At 48.0% G+C, this 19603-nt stretch overlaps 2 protein-coding genes across 2 annotated transcripts; one reads left to right on the top strand and one right to left on the bottom strand.

Annotated features, from left to right (window-relative positions):
* Positions 1-4009: 4009 nt before the first annotated feature.
* On the bottom strand, positions 4010-13255 carry KCNA1 (potassium voltage-gated channel subfamily A member 1). The gene is made up of 2 exons (XM_004279022.3): positions 11769-13255; positions 4010-11401 (listed from the first exon to the last, which is right to left on the bottom strand). Exon 2 carries the CDS (start codon positions 10842-10844, stop codon positions 9357-9359), a length of 1488 nt encoding a protein of 495 aa, XP_004279070.1. The 5' UTR covers positions 10845-11401; positions 11769-13255; the 3' UTR covers positions 4010-9356.
* Positions 10966-13255, top strand: LOC125960372 (uncharacterized). The gene is made up of 2 exons (XM_049693862.1): positions 10966-12243; positions 12529-13255. The coding sequence occupies exons 1-2, from the start codon at positions 11603-11605 to the stop codon at positions 12938-12940; spliced, it is 1053 nt and encodes a 350-aa protein (XP_049549819.1). The 5' UTR covers positions 10966-11602; the 3' UTR covers positions 12941-13255.
* Positions 13256-19603: the final 6348 nt, after the last annotated feature.

Raw genomic sequence — 19603 nt, 5'->3', positions numbered from 1 at the left:
CTTTTCTGAGACAGTGAAATAATGATATTGTACAGAATGCAAAAAAAAAAAAAAAATCACTGTAGAGATAATTAAAGTATCTTAGATTTCTAAACACCCTTAACTTAAGAGTTGAAGAATAAGCATTTTTAACAAAAGTTGGATTTGGCCCTGTGCTCAGAACTGAAATTATCCTAAGCTTAAGCACCTACTCACTCATCATCCTCTGATTTCAATTCTGAAAAAAATACATTTCAACTGGAAGTAGTTTCTCTAGAAATGTTCCTAAAATGCACTTAATGTTCAGCACTTCAGACAAGAACACGCTGTTACAGCAAACATGAACAGGCCATGTCAAATATATTTTTAAAAAACCATAAGAGGTTAGAGAACTCAATCCAACCCCTTAATGTCACTCTCTAGAAAAATGTTTCATGAACCGAAGATACTCAACTCCTTACTTAATTATTATGAAATTCCTTAAGAAAACCAGATAAAGTCTTACTGCTATTTAAATCACAGCTCCTTCATGCAATCAGTTTTATGAAGGAAGGACTGGACCACTGTAGGGTTATTAAATTATTGTAACTTATAAATTTCCATAAGCATCTTTGTAGTAGGTGCTAGTCCAGAAAAGGCTGTATAGACTCATATATGCTCGTGAGGGTTATTTTATTTCTAGCAAGGGAAGCTAAGAATAGGTTTTATATTTATATGATGTGTCTCAGACAAGCATATGAGAAAACTTTGCAAACAACATCTTGCTTTATTTCTCAATATTCACAGGTGGAAAGAAAAAAACATCAAATGGCACAATATTTTGCACAACGGGGAAATGAGGCAAAGAGGAGAGATGAAAATTATTAAAGACGACTTCTGGTCCCTCAGCTTATTGCAAGGCAGTTCACTCTTGATATTCAGAGTCTGAAGAGGTAAAACAGTATTAAGTCGCAGGCAAGAGGGAAATAAAACTAGAAATAGGGGCTTAGCATTCCATGAGGCTGCTGCCTACCTGGTGTTGCACGCAGGATGCACTGAAGATTCCTACCAAAAGCATCTCTTTCCAAGTCTTCAAATTCCACCACTGTGCAGTTCATCTTTGAATTGAGCATCTGATTCCCTGGAGTCTTCCTTTAAAACACATCTCCTCCCCCTGTTCCTCCTCTCATCATTATATTTAATAACATATCTATTAATTTCTCACATTTATAGAACACGTTCGAATTTACCAAACGTGTTAACCTATTATCTCATTTAATCCATGCAACCCTATGTGGTATTATATTTCCATTTTAGATACAAGCAATTTAAAGACTCAAAGAGCCTATGGCCCTATGCACAGTTCACTGGACTTTCTTTACCGTGTGACATTCCACGTTCCAGCTTTCCCCCAGTGAATAACCATTCAGAGTCCCTACCACATGTCAGACACTGGCCAGGGGATCATGAATAAACCTAGGCCAGTTCCCTCCACCCAGAGACCGTGGGCAGGTCCCTTCCCTGTAAAACACCCATAGCAATATCAGCCCTACCTAATTCACTAAGTAGAGTAAAGCAGTGTGGTTAATAGAGAAGAGATTGCTAGGAGCTGCTTACTGGGAATGAGTGTCAGATTGCCTTTAACTTGGTGGATGCCAAGGGCTGCTGAAAGTTCTGCAGGGCTCATAATAGAGGGACTGCTATTAAGGGGTAAGGGAGGGTGGAGCAAGAACTAACCTCCTTCCAGACATAATGAGATCGAAGGCCCTCACTGGGTAAATGATGTCTGGATGCCAAACAGCATGAGGACAGGGAACACCGCGATGTATCAGCACAAAGCCTAAGGTAAGGGCAGAACCGAGCAAAAACACTGTTGCATAAAAAGATAATTCAAAGAAGCCCTAAAGGTTCTAGCCAGGGTTCAGGAAACTCCCATATTTAATGGGTTTAGAATCCAAGCCCATTATCACACCAAGAAACAAGGGGAGGACATATATTAGAATCCTTATACTTCATCAATTCGAAGATTCCTTTCTTTTTTCAAATTAATTGAAAAACAGTTGACTTACAATACTATATTAGTTTCAAGTGTATACCATGGTGATTTGATATTGACTCCTTTTGTTTTGTGTACATTTTTTTCGTCTTAAAATTGGGCTGGGGACTTCCCTGGTGGCGCAGTGGTTGAGAGTCCGCCTGCCGATGCAGGGGACACGGGTTCGTGCCCCGGTCTGGGAAGATCCCACATGCCGCAGAGCAGCTAAGCCCGTGCGCCACAACTACTGAGCCTGTGATCTAGAGCCCATGCGCCACAACTACTGAAGCTCGCGCACCTAGCGCCTGTGCTCCGCAACAAGAGAAGCCACCGCAATGAAAAGCCCGCGCACCACAAGGAAGAGTAGCCCCCGCTCACCGCAACTAGAGAAAGCCCGCGTGCAGCAGCGAAGACCCAACGCCGCCAAAAATAAATAAGTAAAATAAATAAATTTATTAAAAATAAATAAATAAAATTGAGATGAATCGATGCAATGGCAGGTCATACTGTCAATGTTCTCTCTGTCAATGTTCAAATATGCCAACCATCTTAAAAATCAATGGCATATTGGATTCAATTAATTAAATAGAATTTAATTCATTAATTCAATTAATTAAATAGAATTTTTCAGTTAACTGAGTTTTTTTCTTTTTTTCCAATTATCCTTTTTTAAGCTGGTTCAAACGACTGCTTTCCAGTCCTGCGTCATGACCACGCTGGCTTATCTGCATAGGACTTCGCAATGGGACTCACTCTGACCAGCCTCGGGGCTCGCCGTCCCCCAACACTCAGGCTTGGAAGAGCTCTACAAGTCTAGACGGAAGGCAGGAAGCGCCAGCCAGCTTCCCTCCCCAGCGTGTCTGGGCTCACATCGCATCAGCCCTCTGCTCTTGACTCGCCTGGTCGGCCTCCCTTAAAACTGACCTGACTTCATTTTGAAGCTCTGTAAACAATAAATTCCGGGGACAGCCCTCCCCCTGCAGCCACATGGATCTGTCTGCCTCTATTTCAAGAAGACCGTTCCAAGGCTGAACTCTGAGAAACACACTCAGGGCTGTGAACGCTAGTTTACGCACTATGATTGACGTAGTTCTAGCTCTTTCTTACCGTTCTGTCAGAGTTCAGCCTTGTCTGTTTTCCAACCACAGCAGAAAAATGATGGGCAACCTGCCCAGCCCCATGGTCTACTTTCAGTAGCCACTTCTACAGCAAAAGCAAGATTCAGCTCCGAATCTTACAATTTGAAACGATCACAATGCTATACAATTCTAAGACGATGCACCAGCCACCCAAGGCATTTGGCATATAACAGACACCTGTCATAAAGCATGGAACCCTTTCCTGTGACAGCAAAGAGCTTGTATAAAATGGGATATTCACAAGGAAGAAAAGAAAACCTCTAAATCTCAGGAAGAATCAAAAGAAAATGTCCCAATGAGTAATTTAAAAAAGCAGGAAGAAAGAAATGTTAATGGAGAAAAGTATACGTAAAGAACATCTAGGAATCACTTTGGTTTTCCACATCAAAATCACTTCTAACACCACAGTGTAACTATCAAGGTATTGGATGTCAGACCACGGCACTATTACACACACACACACACACACACACACACACACACACACACACCACTCTCCTTCCTGAAAAGCTTGGGCTGTGGATGAAGAATACAGTTTCACATCAAAAACAATTTAAGCAAATATAATCAATCGCTTTAGTCCCTTGGGCCTCGTTTCCTTTTTTTCTTTTCAAAGCTTGATCCCCACTGTTTGCACAGGCCAAATTCCAACAGCCTCTCCTCGGAATCCTACCCGCCCCAACGGAGAATCTATTGTCAAAATTCCACCTCAGTGTATTTCCTTGTACAGAAGAAACAGTCCATGAGTTTCAGAGAAAATGAGGTTGCTTCAATTGTATCTTGGATTCACCGTGTCAGTTACAGAGACCCTCACAAGAAAGGGCTCCCGAAAGACCAGTTACGCAAGAAACAAAGAACCAGTCAGGACATTCCTTGCTAAGATCCTTAAAAATTATCTTTAATCGATGCCAAATATGAACAGATCATAAAGTGACAGAAGCAAGTAAAATTGCATAGATGGAAACTATGCGCTTCAGTTAGGTTCTCAATTCGTAACATTCAGTGTCCTCTACCCGACCTATGAAACGGTTAGGGCAGGGGAAATGCACAGTAGGTGAAAATGAGACACGTCCTTAACTCAAGGTGTCAGCAACTGGCAAACTCAAGAACTGAAATAGTGCTTTTTCAGCTTAAATGGTTTGTTGTCCTGATGGTGCACTTCAAATTAAGACTATTCCATTGGGATTTTTAACCTTGGTAAGACTTTATCTTTAAGATTAGAGGTATGTCATATACAGCCCATGCTTTCTACCTACAGCTACTGAAAAAATGGCTCCTAAACAGTGCAGGAAAGAGAAGAAAGGTATGTCTGTTGGTGTTGGAAAGGAGACAGCTTTGACCTGGAATACCTCACTAGGGATTTGGTGTTTCGTTTTCCTTTCTTTCCTTACACTATTTCTCCTTCTCTGATTGTGGTACAAAACTTTTCTCTCCTCCTTGAAGTCTCACGTCATAAAAAATTAACTCCTACTCAGTCCCTAAATGAAGATCACTGCAACTCCGGCAAATCTCCTTAAAGCTAAGAGTCTTGAGGGCAGCAGAGCCTCCCCTTCACATAGGCCTGGGCTTCCCGAGAAAGCCCAGGGTCGTTTTGCCTGAGCAAAGAGACTGGCATTTGATCCCCTGACTTCCAAACTTTACGTCTATACCCTGAACGAGTTCGCACAGTGACCCAAGGTAATGGAACAGTTGTGGTTAACAACTCAGCTGCTGTTCGTGTCTTTACAAAAATGATAAGTAACGTACATTCTTCTAAGGTTTACCTGAGTCATGCTGGACATGGTTGTGTATACCCTGAAATTCCATGTATAAATACAAGCACTAGTACACCGCATGGTGGACCAGAGGCCACCTCCTGAGATGGTGATTAACTTGGGTTGTGTTGGGTTTAAAAATTTGTGTGTGTCTTCTGAAAATGAACATAAACATCAAAAGACTTCAGCCTTTCTTGAAAAAGCGGGAAGATAAAATGGCTATTGAGCAGTTGATGTCCTAACGAGTTTGCACTCTAGATGGTTATCCCTCACCAATTCTCCCCACTGCCAGGAGTGAGCCGTTCCCGGGGGAAAAAAGTTGGGGATTCTTCTCTTTCTCATTTTGTTCAATCTCATCTACCAAACGAGGAACTCAATTTTTAAAAAGCATGTGTTTTGAGGTCTCCTATATTAAATGGGAGGGTTCGGAATCTATTCCTACTGGCTCTTCAGAGGTTAACTCCTTTGAAAAATCTGTAGCTATGCACAACGTGAAGAAGGCCCTTGACGGACTAAACCAAATTTCTACTTCAAGAAATCTATTCCTCACTCACCATTTACGTGTATTCTCTTTTCTTTATTCTCAAGTGAGTCCAGCCTCCCTAGGGGAACCTAAGCCAACCACACGATTTCATTTTAGAGAAATGACCGCTGTGCGGCAGCCACATTCCAGGAGAAGACTCCGCTCTCGGTGTATTTGATTCTGCTAGGCTAACTCGCTAACACGCTCCCGAAGAACTGTGTTAACTGATCATTAGAACTCAGTTCTCCAGGGGGTAGGGAGAGAAGACTGGGCACAGATGGGGAAAAGGAGATGCAAAAACAAATGCCTTTCTTGGCTAGGACCTGTCTTCTTTGAATCTGAGGACAAAGGAAATGAATGTCTTTGGTCTCTCTAATTCAGATCACTCGAGCTGAGTTAACCACTTCAGAGATTCTGGGATGGCTAACAGCCCCGGGGTGACCCAGCCCCTCCACTGCCACCCTATGGAACTAGGGCCTCAATTCACCAGAAGAGCTGAGCTATGGCTATCGGCACGTCAGAAGTCTTCTCCTTCTGGAGAAAATCAGTATTCAAGACAAGAGCCATGAAAGCTCAAGACCTAGGAAGGGGACGGGAAGGTAAAAAGCCCAATAAAATAAATACAAGGAAATAAACCAAAAAGATCATCATTCCGCAATAGGCAGTTTTGTTAAGTGCACCTTCAGGTCCACAAAAACATTTCAGCTCAGTCCTGTGCAAGGGGAAAGAGCTTTGGCAAACTCTGCATGCCTATGCTACACAGATAATTCCCGTCCTCCCCTCTAACTCACTTGGTTTTGATGAGCTCCAGGTGCATAAGTGACCTCCATTTTCCCCAGACCACCCAACTTCATGACAGCAGCTCCTTCCGTCCCAGGCAGACAGGTTCCCTGCATGCAGCACTGTTCCCCGTAACAACACATGCACAAGTTTCCAGCCAGTGCCACGTATGGCTGTGACAGGTGTACCCGGTAGCCAAAGTGAGGCTTTTCAGTTCTGGTCCTGTTTTCTCATCCTCTGACCCATCCGATCCCACAGTACCGAGCAGATTATTGCTGTTGACAGAGGGTAGCGCTTCAGGTTCGGGGTGTCCTAGACCTCAAAGTCTAAATAAAAGATCAAGGCAATCCCCGGAGATGTGGGCGAGGTTGGCGTTTTCTTTCCCAACGGGAGACTAAGGAGCAGGTAGGAGAGGAAAAGCCAGGATAAGTCAAGGTTCCAGGAGACATCACAGGGAGGACTGAATGCCCTGCGGTCGGACACCGTACCGTCCTTGGCCCCTGTCTTCCTTGGTGTGTGTCACGTCTGCCTTACAGATTCACAGAAGCCGCACAGGAAAATAAAACTTCCACGTTCTTTCTTTCAAAGGAGTCAGCCAGCCTGGGTGTAACTCTAGTGTCTAGGTTTACTGCCTCACTGCTCGTTCTAGGCTAGGATGGGAGGTGGGGCGGAGTCACGGGGAAGATTTCCAGAAGCAGCAGCGCAGGAATGAAAGACGGTGAGCAGCTGGCAGCCACGTGCTAAGTGCAGAATGAGGATCCCCACCTTGGGTCCTTCAAAAAGCTATGAGTGCCTCCCCGTCGGTGGGCGGCTGCTGGCCTCCAGAGGCCCAGGTGATGTGGCTCTCTTTCTGGTAAGCACAGGGTCCCCGCCATTCTCTGGACTGGGTGCCAGGGGCGACAGAAGTTAGATGTTCAGCCTGCGAGGTGACTGCCAGGATGGGACTCTCATAGGAGCATCCTAGGAACTAGCTGAAGGGGTGGGCCGGGAGGGAAGGCCCGGGAGAGCTTACTCTGAACCGACTATTCCCACATCCACAACGATGCCTGCAAAGATCAGACTGTCAGAGTGGCAACATGCTTCTGCAGGCAGAGGGGGAGGATGGAACTTCGCTAGGACCGTGAGGCTGGACCCGAGGAAGCCTTGCTTGTCCAGAGTGACCCCTGATAGGAAACAAATTCCCCAAGAGTTTTATATTGGCTTCTGGTAGAAAAGAGGAAAAGACAAGTTCGAGGTTCGTGTCAAGTTCAAAGATGGGTCTCGGGCCCCAGTTTCCATCCCACGTCTGGCTGCCAAAGGGACCGAGTCCAGCGGATGGCCAGAGAGCACCCTCCCGGGTCTCTCCTGCCTGGGGCGCAGGATGGCGTGGCGTCCCCGCAGTGCGAAGTGAGAGAGCGAGGGTGGAAAAAGGAAAAGCGAAATATCTGTGCCCCAGCCTCCCTCCCTTGTGTTACATAACTTCTCAGCTGTGCTAATGGAGACGCCTTCTGCAGTTCGCTGTGGGTACAGGATAAAGGCACTAAGCAACTATTAAATCAATTGGTTGCGTTTCTTCAGGGAGCCTCAGGGGGAGGGCCGAAGTCTCTGCAGACTTCAAATCATGACTGCAAAAAAGAAATCAGCTCTGCTCTGGGCGCATACGATGGAGAAACATTTTCCTTTACATCTTAAGAATGCACCAAAAAGCATGCAGTATTGCACCTTTGTTTGTTTGTTTGTTTGTTTTGCTTGTGTTTCTCTTCAGCTAGAAAGAATACGTGTTCTTAGGTGTTGCTCTATGTACCTTGATAACTTAAGTTTTCCACAGAGCTTCGCTTTAAGGGATGGGCATGTTGGTCCTCTCTCTGCCTACATCTGCACAGAAACCTGACATTTCCCTGAGCAAAGGCAGGAAGATTGACTGAGTGCCCCCCCTCATCCTACCCCCCCTCATTGTTTCTTTTGGGCCCTTCATCCCACAAACTTATAATTTTTATTATTTTTTAACGTTTTTACATTAAATTAATCATGCACTAATTAATTCAAGGTACACCTTAATCAAGTCGGCCATAATGCTGAATAAGAGAACATGCTTCGAGCTCCAAAAAGTTACTGTTCCCAGCTGACTAACATAGGTACTTAAATACAGTACTTTATTTACTAATAAAAATAGTTCGTAAATGAAGGAGTGCACTTTTGGTGAACGCAAATGAAGAAGGATCTATTTTTAGAAGAATCGATTCCAAAGTAAGCTTACCCTCTATTGTCTGCGTTAACGTTCTCGGCATGCGATTGTAAAAGAAATGATGATCAGACTCAAACATGCTTACACTTAGTTTCATTTGTGCTCTGTTGCAATAAGGAGGCGAAGGTTTTACATCCAGTTCTGGAGGCCGGGGTTCAGGGTGCAGGACTGGTGAGAAAAGACCCATTGGGCGCATCTGCAGTTGAGAATCGTAGCAGCACTGCAGATGGATCAATGAATTGCATTCAGTGATCATTTTTTCTTAGAGAAGAGTTTGAATCAGAAGGAAAGGGGGCAGAGGGAAGAATCCCTACAGACCAGGCCCAGTATCAGATTTCTAAGGTGCTTGGTGAACCAGTCTTAAGTAATTTTTTTTTTTCACCTTGGAATATGCAGTTCGGTTGATCAAAGTAAAAACATCTGTTCGTTGCCCGTTTCGGCTGGTGTATCATGTTACGCGTAATACGTCTGATGCACCATCTTAAAATGCGCTGTGCAGTTTGCCAGGATTTCATATCGGAGTCCCATGCAAATTTTAATTTTATATTTCTAAGCGATCATCTGATTCTTAGCTAAAGGAAAAAAAAAAATTTAAAGAAGCCACCACGGATTAAAAATGGGGAAGCATGTGAACCTTATTTTACCTAGACAAGTTCATGGACTGAGTGATTTTAAACCAGTTTTAGAAAATACACTCTCTTTTCCCATTTTTTAATACAATGAAAATAGTTTCTCTTTTCATGGCTCCTGAAGGCTTCGGGTTTGCCACCCCCCAACATTGGCAATGCAACAATGCATTGACAGTTCGAGAGAGCATTCAAAGACTATTTAGTGAAGTATCTACAACGAGTGACCTGGGTCACTGGGGGTTTGGTTTGGTTTGGTGTTTTAAGTCTTTCAAGCTGCTAAGTGGGGGCTTTTTAGTTTCTTTGCTTTTGGCTTTTTAAACATCAGTCAGTAGCTTGCTCTTATTAACGCAGTTTTGGTCAGCTGCGGTGCAATTACCAGTTCTGACATTGGCCTGTCTAAAGTGGGCTATGCTATTATTCATATCCTCTTCGATCTCCATGTACTCAGATTTGCTGATGGTGGAGGAGCTGCGCCGACTGAGGTCACTGTCAGAGGCTAAATTAGGGGCGCTGACGTGGAGCAACTGAGCCTGCTCTTCCCCCTCGGTTTCTCGGTGGTAGAAATAGTTGAAATTGGACACAATGACAGGTACGGGCAGGGCAATTGTCAGCACACCGGCGATGGCACACAAGGAGCCCACGATCTTGCCTCCAATTGTCACAGGGTACATGTCACCGTATCCCACGGTGGTCATGGACACCACCGCCCACCAGAAAGCGTCGGGGATACTGGAAAAGTGCGACTCAGCTTCTTCCGCCTCGGCAAAGTACACTGCGCTAGAAAACAGTATGACCCCGATGAAAAGGAAAAAGATAAGCAGCCCTAGCTCTCTCATACTGGCTTTGAGGGTCTGGCCCAGGATCTGGAGGCCCTTAGAGTGGCGGGAGAGTTTGAAGATTCTAAAAACCCTTACCAACCGGATGACCCTGAGGATGGCCAGCGACGTGGCCTGCTCGCCCTTCTGGTTCCCCTCCTGCTCAGCTATCTCGGTGCCCAGGGTGATGAAGTAGGGGATGATGGCCACGATGTCGATGAAGTTCATGATGTTTTTGAAGAAGTCCGTCTTGCTGGGGCAGGCGAAGAAGCGCACCACCAGCTCGAAGGAGAACCAGATGATGCACAGGGTTTCCACGATGAAGAAGGGGTCCGTGAAGATGTTGACGCTGTAGACCACCGTGGTGTTGTCGAGGCGGTGGACGGTGCCCGTGAAGTCCTTGTCATCCTTCAACTCGGGCAGCGTCTCCAGACAAAAGATGACGATGGAGATGAGGATGACCATGACGGAGACGATGGCGATGACCCGGGCGGGCCCCGAGCTCTCGGGGTACTCGAAGAGCAGCCACACCTGGCGCTGGTACTCCTTGTCGGGCAGGGGGCGCTCCTCTTCCTTGATGAAGCCCTCGTCCTCCCGGAACTTCTCCATGGCCTCCTCGCCCAGCTCGTAAAACTTGATCTCTTCGGAGAACATGTCCAGCGGCACGTTGACCGGCCTCCGCAGCCGGCCCCCCGACTGGTAGTAGTAGAGGATGGCGTCGAAGCTGGGCCGGTTGCGGTCGAAGAAGTACTCGTTCCTCAGCGGGTCGAAGTAGCGCATGCGTTTCTTAGGGTTGCCCAGCAGCGTGTTGGGGAACTGCGCCAGCGTCTTGAGCTGCGTCTCGAAGCGCAGCCCGGAGATGTTGATGACCACGCGCTCGCAGCACTCGTGGTCGTCGTGCTCGGCCGGCCGCGGGTAGCTGCCGTCCTGGGGGTGGCCCGGGGCGGCCGAAGCCTCGTCCACGTTCTCTCCCGACATCACCGTCATGGTGGAGGCAGGGGGCGGCGGCGGCGGCGGCGGCAGCGGGAGACCCGGGGCGGGCCCGGGGCGGGGATGGGCGAGGGAGGCGGGGTGGGGGGGGACCCGCGCGCCCCCCCCACCTGCGTGCGCGGCTCCCCCGAGCTCAGGGGGCGGGGCTTCCGAGCCAGCAGGTGGAGGGATCTGCCACTTGGAGACCGTCTCCACCCCCCCGCCTGTTTCTCAGTTTGGAGTCCCCCTCGCCTGCCGCCCCGGGTGCAGCTTTTCTCCGGGGCGGGGTGGGGACTGGGGTGGGGGTGGGGGGACTGGGGGTGGCGATGGGAGGAGGGTTGGTGTTTCTTCCTGCTCCGAGGTGCCTTAACGCAGCGCCGTTCTAGCGGCCCGGGCCACCGCTTGGGGGCCGCCCTGGCCTCCCTTCCCCTCCGCGAGCCCTCCTAGGACCCGGGGCAGAGCCAGCTCGGCAGATGCCCTCGCCTGCCACCCCCTCTGCTTCTCCTCGGCTCTCCCCCCTGCTAGCCCTCTTCGCCTGCCGCCTTCTAAGCTCCCACCGGGGCAATCGATGGACGCTGCAGAGAAATAGAAAGTGATATGGGGGCAGAAGATCAGAAGCGTTCATATGGGACGGACCCACAGACACGGAAGAGCACAGACCTCTAGCTTTTTGAGAAAGCACGAGACTTTTGCTAGGGTTATATCACAGACACGCAGACAGACACACGCAGACACCCGAAATCCAAGTTTGGGGCTCCTCCATCCCACTTTCCCCGATGCCCAACAGCCGATCTGTTTACAACTTCGTTAAACTAGAGATCGGAAAAGCGCCCAGAGACGCTGGCGGAGCTCCAGGTCCAGGCAGCATCCCCGCGCCCCCGGCTCCCCTCACCCGCCGCCCCAAACCCCACTTCTGCAGCCCCGGACCGGGGAACCCCCTACCTGGCCAGCCGACTTGGCGCAGGGGCGGTGCTGAGTCGGCGGAGAGCCCGAGCGGGAATGCGGCAGGTCGCCTTTGCGGTACCCGGGCGCGAGCCGCGGCCGCCACGGCATCCGAGGGGCGCCGGGGCCACCGCGCCGCCCTCGCACCTCGTCCTGCTTTCCTTCAGTTGGCCACTCGCCTAACTGGGCAGCGACGGCGGAAATGTCCGTTCCCGACCCCCATTCTCGCCCGTGGCCGGCAACCTGGAGACGCCGCTCTCGCTCTCGGGTGCGGGCAATTCCGGAGGCTGTGGGGCGGAAAAGCGAAATGCCACCCTCTCCCGAGCTCTGAAGCGAATGACGATGCGGAGCGCTCTCGCCCCCTCCCAACACCGTGGGAGCCCTTGATTCGATCCCGAAGGAGGCGAGCGAGCAAGGGCCTGGATCTCCGTGCCTCGCAGGTCCCCTCGGCTTCCCGCACCCCGCGCGGACCTCGGTGAGGCTACACGGCGCGCCGGGAGCCGTTCGGAGCTCCGAGTGGGGCAGGGTGCGTGCGGCTCGGGTCCGCTCGGTCCATTTCTGGGCGCTGCAAGATCAGCAGAAACCTGAGAAAGCGCCCGGAATGCGGAGCAGCGATTGGCCCACCCGGGCGTGGGTTGGGGAGGGCGGGGGAGGGCGGGAGCGAGGAGGTAGATGGAAAATAGGAGGGGGTGGCTTGGCAGAGGGGGCCTGTCATTCAGTTCCCCCCCTTGCCAACACGGCTTTTTCCTTCTCCTGCCAGAAAAGCCGACCGCCAGTTCTCCTTCCCTGTGGTCCACAGCCCCGCACACGCACGGTCCTCTGCCGCGACCTTTCCGGGAATTTCACATCGGAAATGGTCAGGTCCGACGCAATGCAGGCGGTGGTGTTCCTGGCACAACTACTCTGATGGGCCGCCGTTTGTGCAGTCCCACAATAATCCGCTTCTCTGCGCGCTGTCCGGCCGCTCCCGCAGGGGGCTCTGCAGGGCAGACCCAGCTTGTCCCCGCCGGCCTCGGAGAGATGCGGACTTCGGGTTGGGCTCTGCAGTTGAGGATCACCCGGGTCTGTCCTCCGTCGCGCTACTGCGAGGCAGTGGTGCTGAGAGTGTGTCCCTCTTTGACCTACGACGGGAGTTGAAGTTTCCTTGCGATCAGACTATTTTGAAATACTGAGAATGTGACTTGTGGGAAACCAAAGGCTTCGTGGGTTTATGCGCTTGTCTGCCAACTTGGTGCTAATTGGAACGAATCTGAGAAGCAAGTCGCCTGCCCACCTCCCACCCACGTCCCTCTTCCCGAAGCCTCTTTTTCCGGCCTAGGGCCTTCCCAAGGCCCCTTGCAAGGCTGGCAGCTTCTCGGGGACAGGGTCCGCACAGAGGTGCAGGGCAGCAGGAGCCGGGGGCGTGCGCGGTGCCCTCGGAGTGCGGCTCCGGCTGCGCCCCTAGAGGCGCTGCGCCTTGGCGCCTGCAGCGCGAGAGAAGGCAGCCAGCAGCTCCGGTACTTCAACTGCGGCCGAGTCTCCAAGGAGGCTGCAGGAGCCCGGAGTCGCCGCCCATTGGCTCCCCGGCTGCCTTGGGACCACCCCTTAGCACCACCGCGACCGCGAAGCCTCCCGCCGACACCACCCACCTCTTTAATCAAACCGAAAGATTGCATCCTCTGTTGTGGCTAGTGAGAAGCAGGGGCCTCGGCGGGCCCTGCACCCAGGCAGTGCAGCAATCCTGGGTACCGAACTAGTTAAGTCCCTCCTCCAGATACCGACTCCAGCATTCCTTTCAGAAAAAATAGGTATTTGTTCCCTCCACTCCTCCGGAGCCATAGCCCAGCTTTTCTTTTACAAACAAAGAGTTCTCTTAAACTCCGCCTTCCCACATTAAGCGCTGCCCTTTCCCCACCTTCCAAACACATATTCCTGTATCCCACTGACTCCGCGGTTCCTTTCCTTTCCACCCTACTGCTTTATTGGAAAGAAAGAAAACAAAAACCCACGAAGCTCTGCATTGCAATGCTGTCAAGTCCCTTGTTTTCTTTGCTACTGCTGCCGGAGGCTGCTGCAGCCCTGAGAACACCCTACTACTAGATCTGATACACGTTTTCAGACCCTGTCCTAGCGATACGGGGCTTCCTACGCTGCTCCTGTACCTCCCTCTGCTTGTAGCCCCCCTCCTCCTTTTAAAGGTTTCTGAGACTGTCATCTCCCCAGCCTCATGTGGATGCACTTGCCCTGATTCAGCATTGGGAGGTTGCCTTAGTAGAAGAGATTTACAGACTGGATGAGATCCCAGGTTCCTAAACCCAGGGGGTTATTAGGGGGCACAATAAGATCAGCAGGTTTTCAACATTCCTGAAAGATGTTTCTAGAGCCGGACTGGACCTCCATGGAATTGGAAGAAATTTGCTGAGCTAGGAACTCATCATTCTTGATGCAAGCCCATCATTGGTAAGGGTCTGAAGGTGTTTATTTATTCAACAATCTGCTTAGCTCCAGCTAGGCGTCAGCCTAATTCTAGTACTGGAGACATAGTAATAACTAAGACATGAGGTCCCAGACCCCTTGGAGCTCACATTCTTGTGGGAGAGACAGACAATTAACAAATAAACCATTGTATCTATGTACCACATCTTCTTTATCCGTTCATCTGTCGATGGACACTTAGGTTATTTCCATGTCTTGGCTATTGTGAATACTGCTGCTATGAACATAGGGTCATAGGATGCATATATCTTTTCGAATGAAGTTTTATCTGGATATATGCCATGGAATACTACTCAGCCATAAAAGAGAAATGAAATAATGCCATTTGCAGCAACATGGATGGACCTAGAGATTACCATACTAAGTGAAGTAAGTCAGAAAGAGAAGGACAAATATCATATGATACCACTTGTAGGTGGAATCTAAAGTATTACACAAAAGAACTTATCTACAAAACAGAAACAGACTCACAGACATAGAGAACAGACTTGTGGTTGCCAAGGGGGAGGGGGTATGGAGGAGGGATGGATTGGGAGTTTGGGATGAGCAGGTGCAAACTATTATATGCAGAATGGATAACCAACAGGGTCCTACTGTGTAGCACAGGGAACTATATTCAGTAGCCTGTAATAAACCATAATAGAAAAGAATATTAACAATATATATACATCATATATATTATATATGTGTGTATATGTAACTGATCACTTTCCTGTACACCAGAAACTAACACAACATTGTAAAGCAAATACTTCAATAAAATAAATTTAAAAAAAATAAACCATACATTATAATTTAGGTAAAAAAATTTTTTTAAGGGGATACAGACTGACAAATACAGGTTTGCATGGATAGGAAAGGTCTCTCTGCAAAGGTAGCATTTGAACAAAGAACTTCAAGAAGAGAGAGGTCAAGGAACAGGGAGACCAGAAGGACGAATATGAGAGCAAATGTAAAGGTTTTAAGGCGAGGACAAGCTCAGCATATTTGGGAAACAAAAGAGGCTAGAAAGAAGTGACCAAGGAAGAGTGATGGAAAAACTAGGTCAGAAAAGTAGGCAGAGGCCAGCTCATGCAGGGCCTCTTAAGCTACTTTAAGAATATTTCATTTTATTCTGACTGCAGTGGGAAGATATTGGAGGACTCGGATCCGTGCAGTAACATAATATGATTTGCCTTTTTTTTTTCTTTTTCTGTTTTTCTTTTTTTGGCCACACCACGTGGATTGTGGGATCTTAGTTCCCTGACCAGGGATCAAACCTGGCCCTATGTAGTGAAAGGACAGAGTCCTAACCACTGGACCACCAGGGAGTCCCCTGATTTGCCATTTTTAAAGGTTATTCTGACTCCTAGAAACAAGGCACGAGGTTGGAGTTTATCAAGCAGTACAAACAAAGATGGCTTAAACAAGGAAGATAGTGGTAGGAATAGGATTACATTTTGAAGACAGAGATGGCAGGATTTGGGATGTGGAGGAAAGAAACATTTGAAGAACATCTCCTAGGTCTGTAGCCTTAGTAACTAGGTGGATGGTGATGTCATTTCCTGGACATCACCTGTCCCACCAGAATGTGAGCTACTCGAAGTCTGAGACCTGGTGTGTCTTAGTTATTACTGCGTTGGGCCATGGGGGCCTTTCCTCAGAGTCTCCCTGCCCTGCCATTCTTCTTGCCCTTTGGCCACTTGACCTGCCTCAACTGCTGCTGGCTCAACCAGTTCTGTGCAGGCAGCAGAATTCTGCCTAATGAGGTGGACCACACAGCAATGTGTGGCATCTGGAGTCCTCAAGGTGGCAAAAAGGTCCAGGGAACCAACACAGCCACATGGAGACATTAACTCAATGGACCAGTGGGAGTTGCCCAGTAGGAGAGATGGGATAGGATGGAGCCTGGAGGTAAATTCCCTCTCACTTCATTCTTTTCAAGGACAAGGGACCCTATGGTCTGGTGACAGGGCTGCATCTCTTTGTGGCTCATGAAGCAGTGGCCAGCTTCGTAACCCGCTACATTGCATTTGCACCTTATCCTTCCCTTTTCCCTTACTCTCACTGCCCAGGGGTCGCGCCTCCCATTAAAGCCCAAGGCCTATGTCAGGTTCTGTTTTCTAGGCAGAGGGAGTCCAGACTTCAGTTTGAGACATGTTGAGTTATCTGTTAAACATCCAATGCAGATGATAAATAGGAAATTGAGCATCCCGTCGAGTCTAGGGCTCAGAGAAGAGGTCTGGGTGGATCTGGGTTTCTCAGCCTCGGCACTTGGTCTGGATGCTTTGTAGTTGCGGAGGGCGTTTTTGTTTTGTCGTTCTGTGCACTTGGGGAGGTTCAGCAGCATCTCTGGCTTCTACCCGCCAGCTGCCAGTAGCACCTGATCCCGGTTATGACAATCAAAAATGTCTCCAGACATTGCCAAATGTCTCGTGGGGGGCAAAATCACCCCCACTGGGAACCACTGGGGTAGATGGTAGTTAAAGCCAGAGCTCTAGACCTGGGCACTTAGACGTGAAGGCAGAAAGAGAAGAAACAGTTCAGAGACCGCAACTCAGGATACTCTAATTCTTAGAGGTCGATAAAATAAGGACGTGCCAGTGAGGGAGACAGAGAAAGAGTGACTGGCAAGGTAAGCAAACCAGGAGAGTGAGGGGTCCATGCAAACAGATGAGTACAGTGCTTTGCGAAGGAGAGATTTTTTTTTTTTTTTTTTGGAACGCTGCTAATAGAATGAGTAGAATGAGGAAATTAGAATTAACTCCCGGGTTTAGAAAAACTTGAGTTTAAAAGAGATTGAGAGAGACGAATTGATGACAGTGGGTAAAATCAACTCTTGAAGCTTTGGAGTCAATAGGGGGAAAATGGAAGAATAGCTGAAGCTTCCTTCAAGGAAGGATGACAAGACTTTTTTTTTTTTAAGATGAGACCTATTACGTTATGTTTGTATGCTGATGGGAATGATTCATTAGAAAGGGAAAAATTGTTGATGCAGTAGAAAGAGAAACATTGGAGCAATGTTCTTGAGAAGGCAAAAGGAAACTGGGATCTGAGATTCAAAGGAAGAGATTGGCCTTGGAAAAGGACAGTAAATCCATAGAAAGGGGAGTGAGAGCAGAGGTCAGACACAAGTAGTTTAGTAGATGTGACTCTGGGAGTTTGTGGACATTCATTTATGCAATCAGAAGCAATTTTCACTGTAAAAAGGGAAGCAAAGTCATCAGCTGGAAGCGAGGGTAGGAAGGTGTTCTTGGAAGTAGAAGGAAAAAATGTGAAATAGCCACCCAGTAGAGCAGGAAGGTGAAAGGATTCAAGAATGTAGCAGGATTGCCTGGCAACATCATGGGCTCAATTTTGGTGAAAGAACATGCATTTCAGCGATCAGGCCCTGATTGTTTAAGATAAACTTGGAAGTGAGTCATGATAGAATTAGTTCTGATGATTGTTTATGGGAAATGTGAAACTAGTCTAAACATAGCTTCCTTCTTAGCATTGGTTTCTTAAGTGTTATGTAGTGGTTAGACAAGGCATGGCAAGAAAAGCACTGGTTGTACCAGGCAGGAGAATACCCACGTGGACTCACCTTAGATCCTGCTGAGGGCAGTGTCACAAGAAGGGGATGAATGGGGGATCTCATAAGGTAGGAAGTATAATCGTTAAAAGGTAGTATAGAACCACTAGGAGGCAGGAAGTAAACTTCAGAAGTTCACCAAGCATTTAAGATGACACTGAGGGGCGTGGATGTCCACATTAGCCAGGGGTCCTCTTGTTGGGATCTGTGGTCGGGCTTATCTGTAGATAGGCTCCAGGGGCCTGTGAACCTCTAAAATTGTTTACACATTTTGGTATATGTCAGTAAACTTGTTTCTGAGCATCCAGTCTATCAGTGATTTTTATCAGAATCTCAAAGGGAGCTTCCCCTGGAACAGTTAACAGCCTAGGTTTTTACATCACAGATGAGTTCTAATTCAGTCACTCTGATATTGGACAAGTCACTCCATTATTTTACATCTTCATCTCCTTATTTGTAAAATGTAATACCTATATCATTGTCTGCTGTGAGGATAAAAGACAAATTGAGTAGTGATCAGTACCTGCCGTAGAGTTAAACTTGGTGAAATGTCAAGAGAAAAGGACCAGGAAGGTCAGGAACCATTCCATTAGATGGACCTTTAAGAAACATTCACCAAGGACAAAGCAGTCCCTAGATAATTGAGAATCAGAGAAAAGAAGACGTGTAATACCTATGATCAAGAATCCTTACAGCCAACTTCAATACTCAGGCACAGCAGGATAACGGGTACTAGACTTTTCTCCCACCACGAACAACTAGAAAACTGGATAAACTGCATTAAGTCAGCACAGGGCAAGAGGCAGGGCAGAACTGAGATCTCTTATAAAAGGGAAACAAATGAGATGAGCTGACTTTTTTCTAGAAAGTACCTGGAGGTACTTTCCAGAAGCTATGTAAGGAGAGGAGAGCCAAGCAGAGCCTGGAAATCTTAGTGAGCTGAAGAGACAGGGGCTGGAGTCTGGTGAGGCAGAGGTGGCTGCAAGTTATGAGACAAAGTACTGAAGAGGAAGGAGCAACACAATGAAGTACACCAGAAATCTGCACGGGGTCTCCCTTGAGTCTGTTGGTAAATACCAAACTACATGTGGGTAGATAGGGTAAAACCCCAAGGGGCTGGGTTGGCTTAATATTCAAACATCAGTCAATGCAACTCACTCTACAGGGCTAATCAAAGGAGATTCTTAATAGATGCAGAAAAGCTATTTGACAAAATTCAACACCCATCCATTATTAAAACAAAACAAAGAAGGGACTTTTCTGGCAGTCCAGTGTTTAAGACTTTGCCTTCCAATGCAGGGGGTCCAGGTTTGATCCCTGGTAGGGGAGTTAAGATCCCACATGCCTCGGGGCCAAAAAATCCAAAACATAAAAAAACCCAGAAGCAATATTGTAACAAATTCAATAAAGACTTTAAAAATGGTACACATTGGGCTTCCCTGGTGGCGCAGTGGTTGAGAGTCCGCCTGCCGACGCAGGGGACGCGGGTTTGTGCCCCGATCCGGGAAGATCCCACATGCCGCGGAGTGGCTAGGCCTGTTAGCCACGGCCGCTGAGCCTGCGCGTCCGGAGCCTGTGCTCCGCAACGGGAGAGGCCACAACAGTGAGAGGCCCGCGTACTGCAAAAAAAAAAAAAAAAAAAAGGTCCACATAAAAACAAAACAAAACAAAACAAAGAAAAAACACCTTAAAAACAACAACAACAAAGAAAAACAAACCTCTTAGCCACTAGAAATAGAAAGAACTTCCTTAACCTGAAAAAGGACATCTACCAAAAGCCTACAATAAACATCTTACTCAATGGTAA

The sequence above is a fragment of the Orcinus orca genome, chromosome 11 (assembly GCF_937001465.1).
Source record: "Orcinus orca chromosome 11, mOrcOrc1.1, whole genome shotgun sequence".
Taxonomy (NCBI): Eukaryota; Metazoa; Chordata; class Mammalia; order Artiodactyla; family Delphinidae; genus Orcinus; species Orcinus orca.
Note: the sequence above shows the minus strand (reverse complement) of the source record. Positions and strands in the feature narration are given on the sequence as shown.

Bases quoted from the DNA above. Each gene is read 5' to 3' on its own strand.
- KCNA1 (XM_004279022.3), bottom strand. From the start codon at position 10,844: ATGACGGTGATGTCGGGAGAGAACGTGGACGAGGCTTCGGCCGCCCCG.
- LOC125960372 (XM_049693862.1), top strand. From the start codon at position 11,603: ATGCCCAACAGCCGATCTGTTTACAACTTCGTTAAACTAGAGATCGGA. The intron at 12,244-12,528 runs GTGAGGCTACAC...TTCTCCTGCCAG, and splicing joins CGCACCCCGCGCGGACCTCG to AAAAGCCGACCGCCAGTTCT.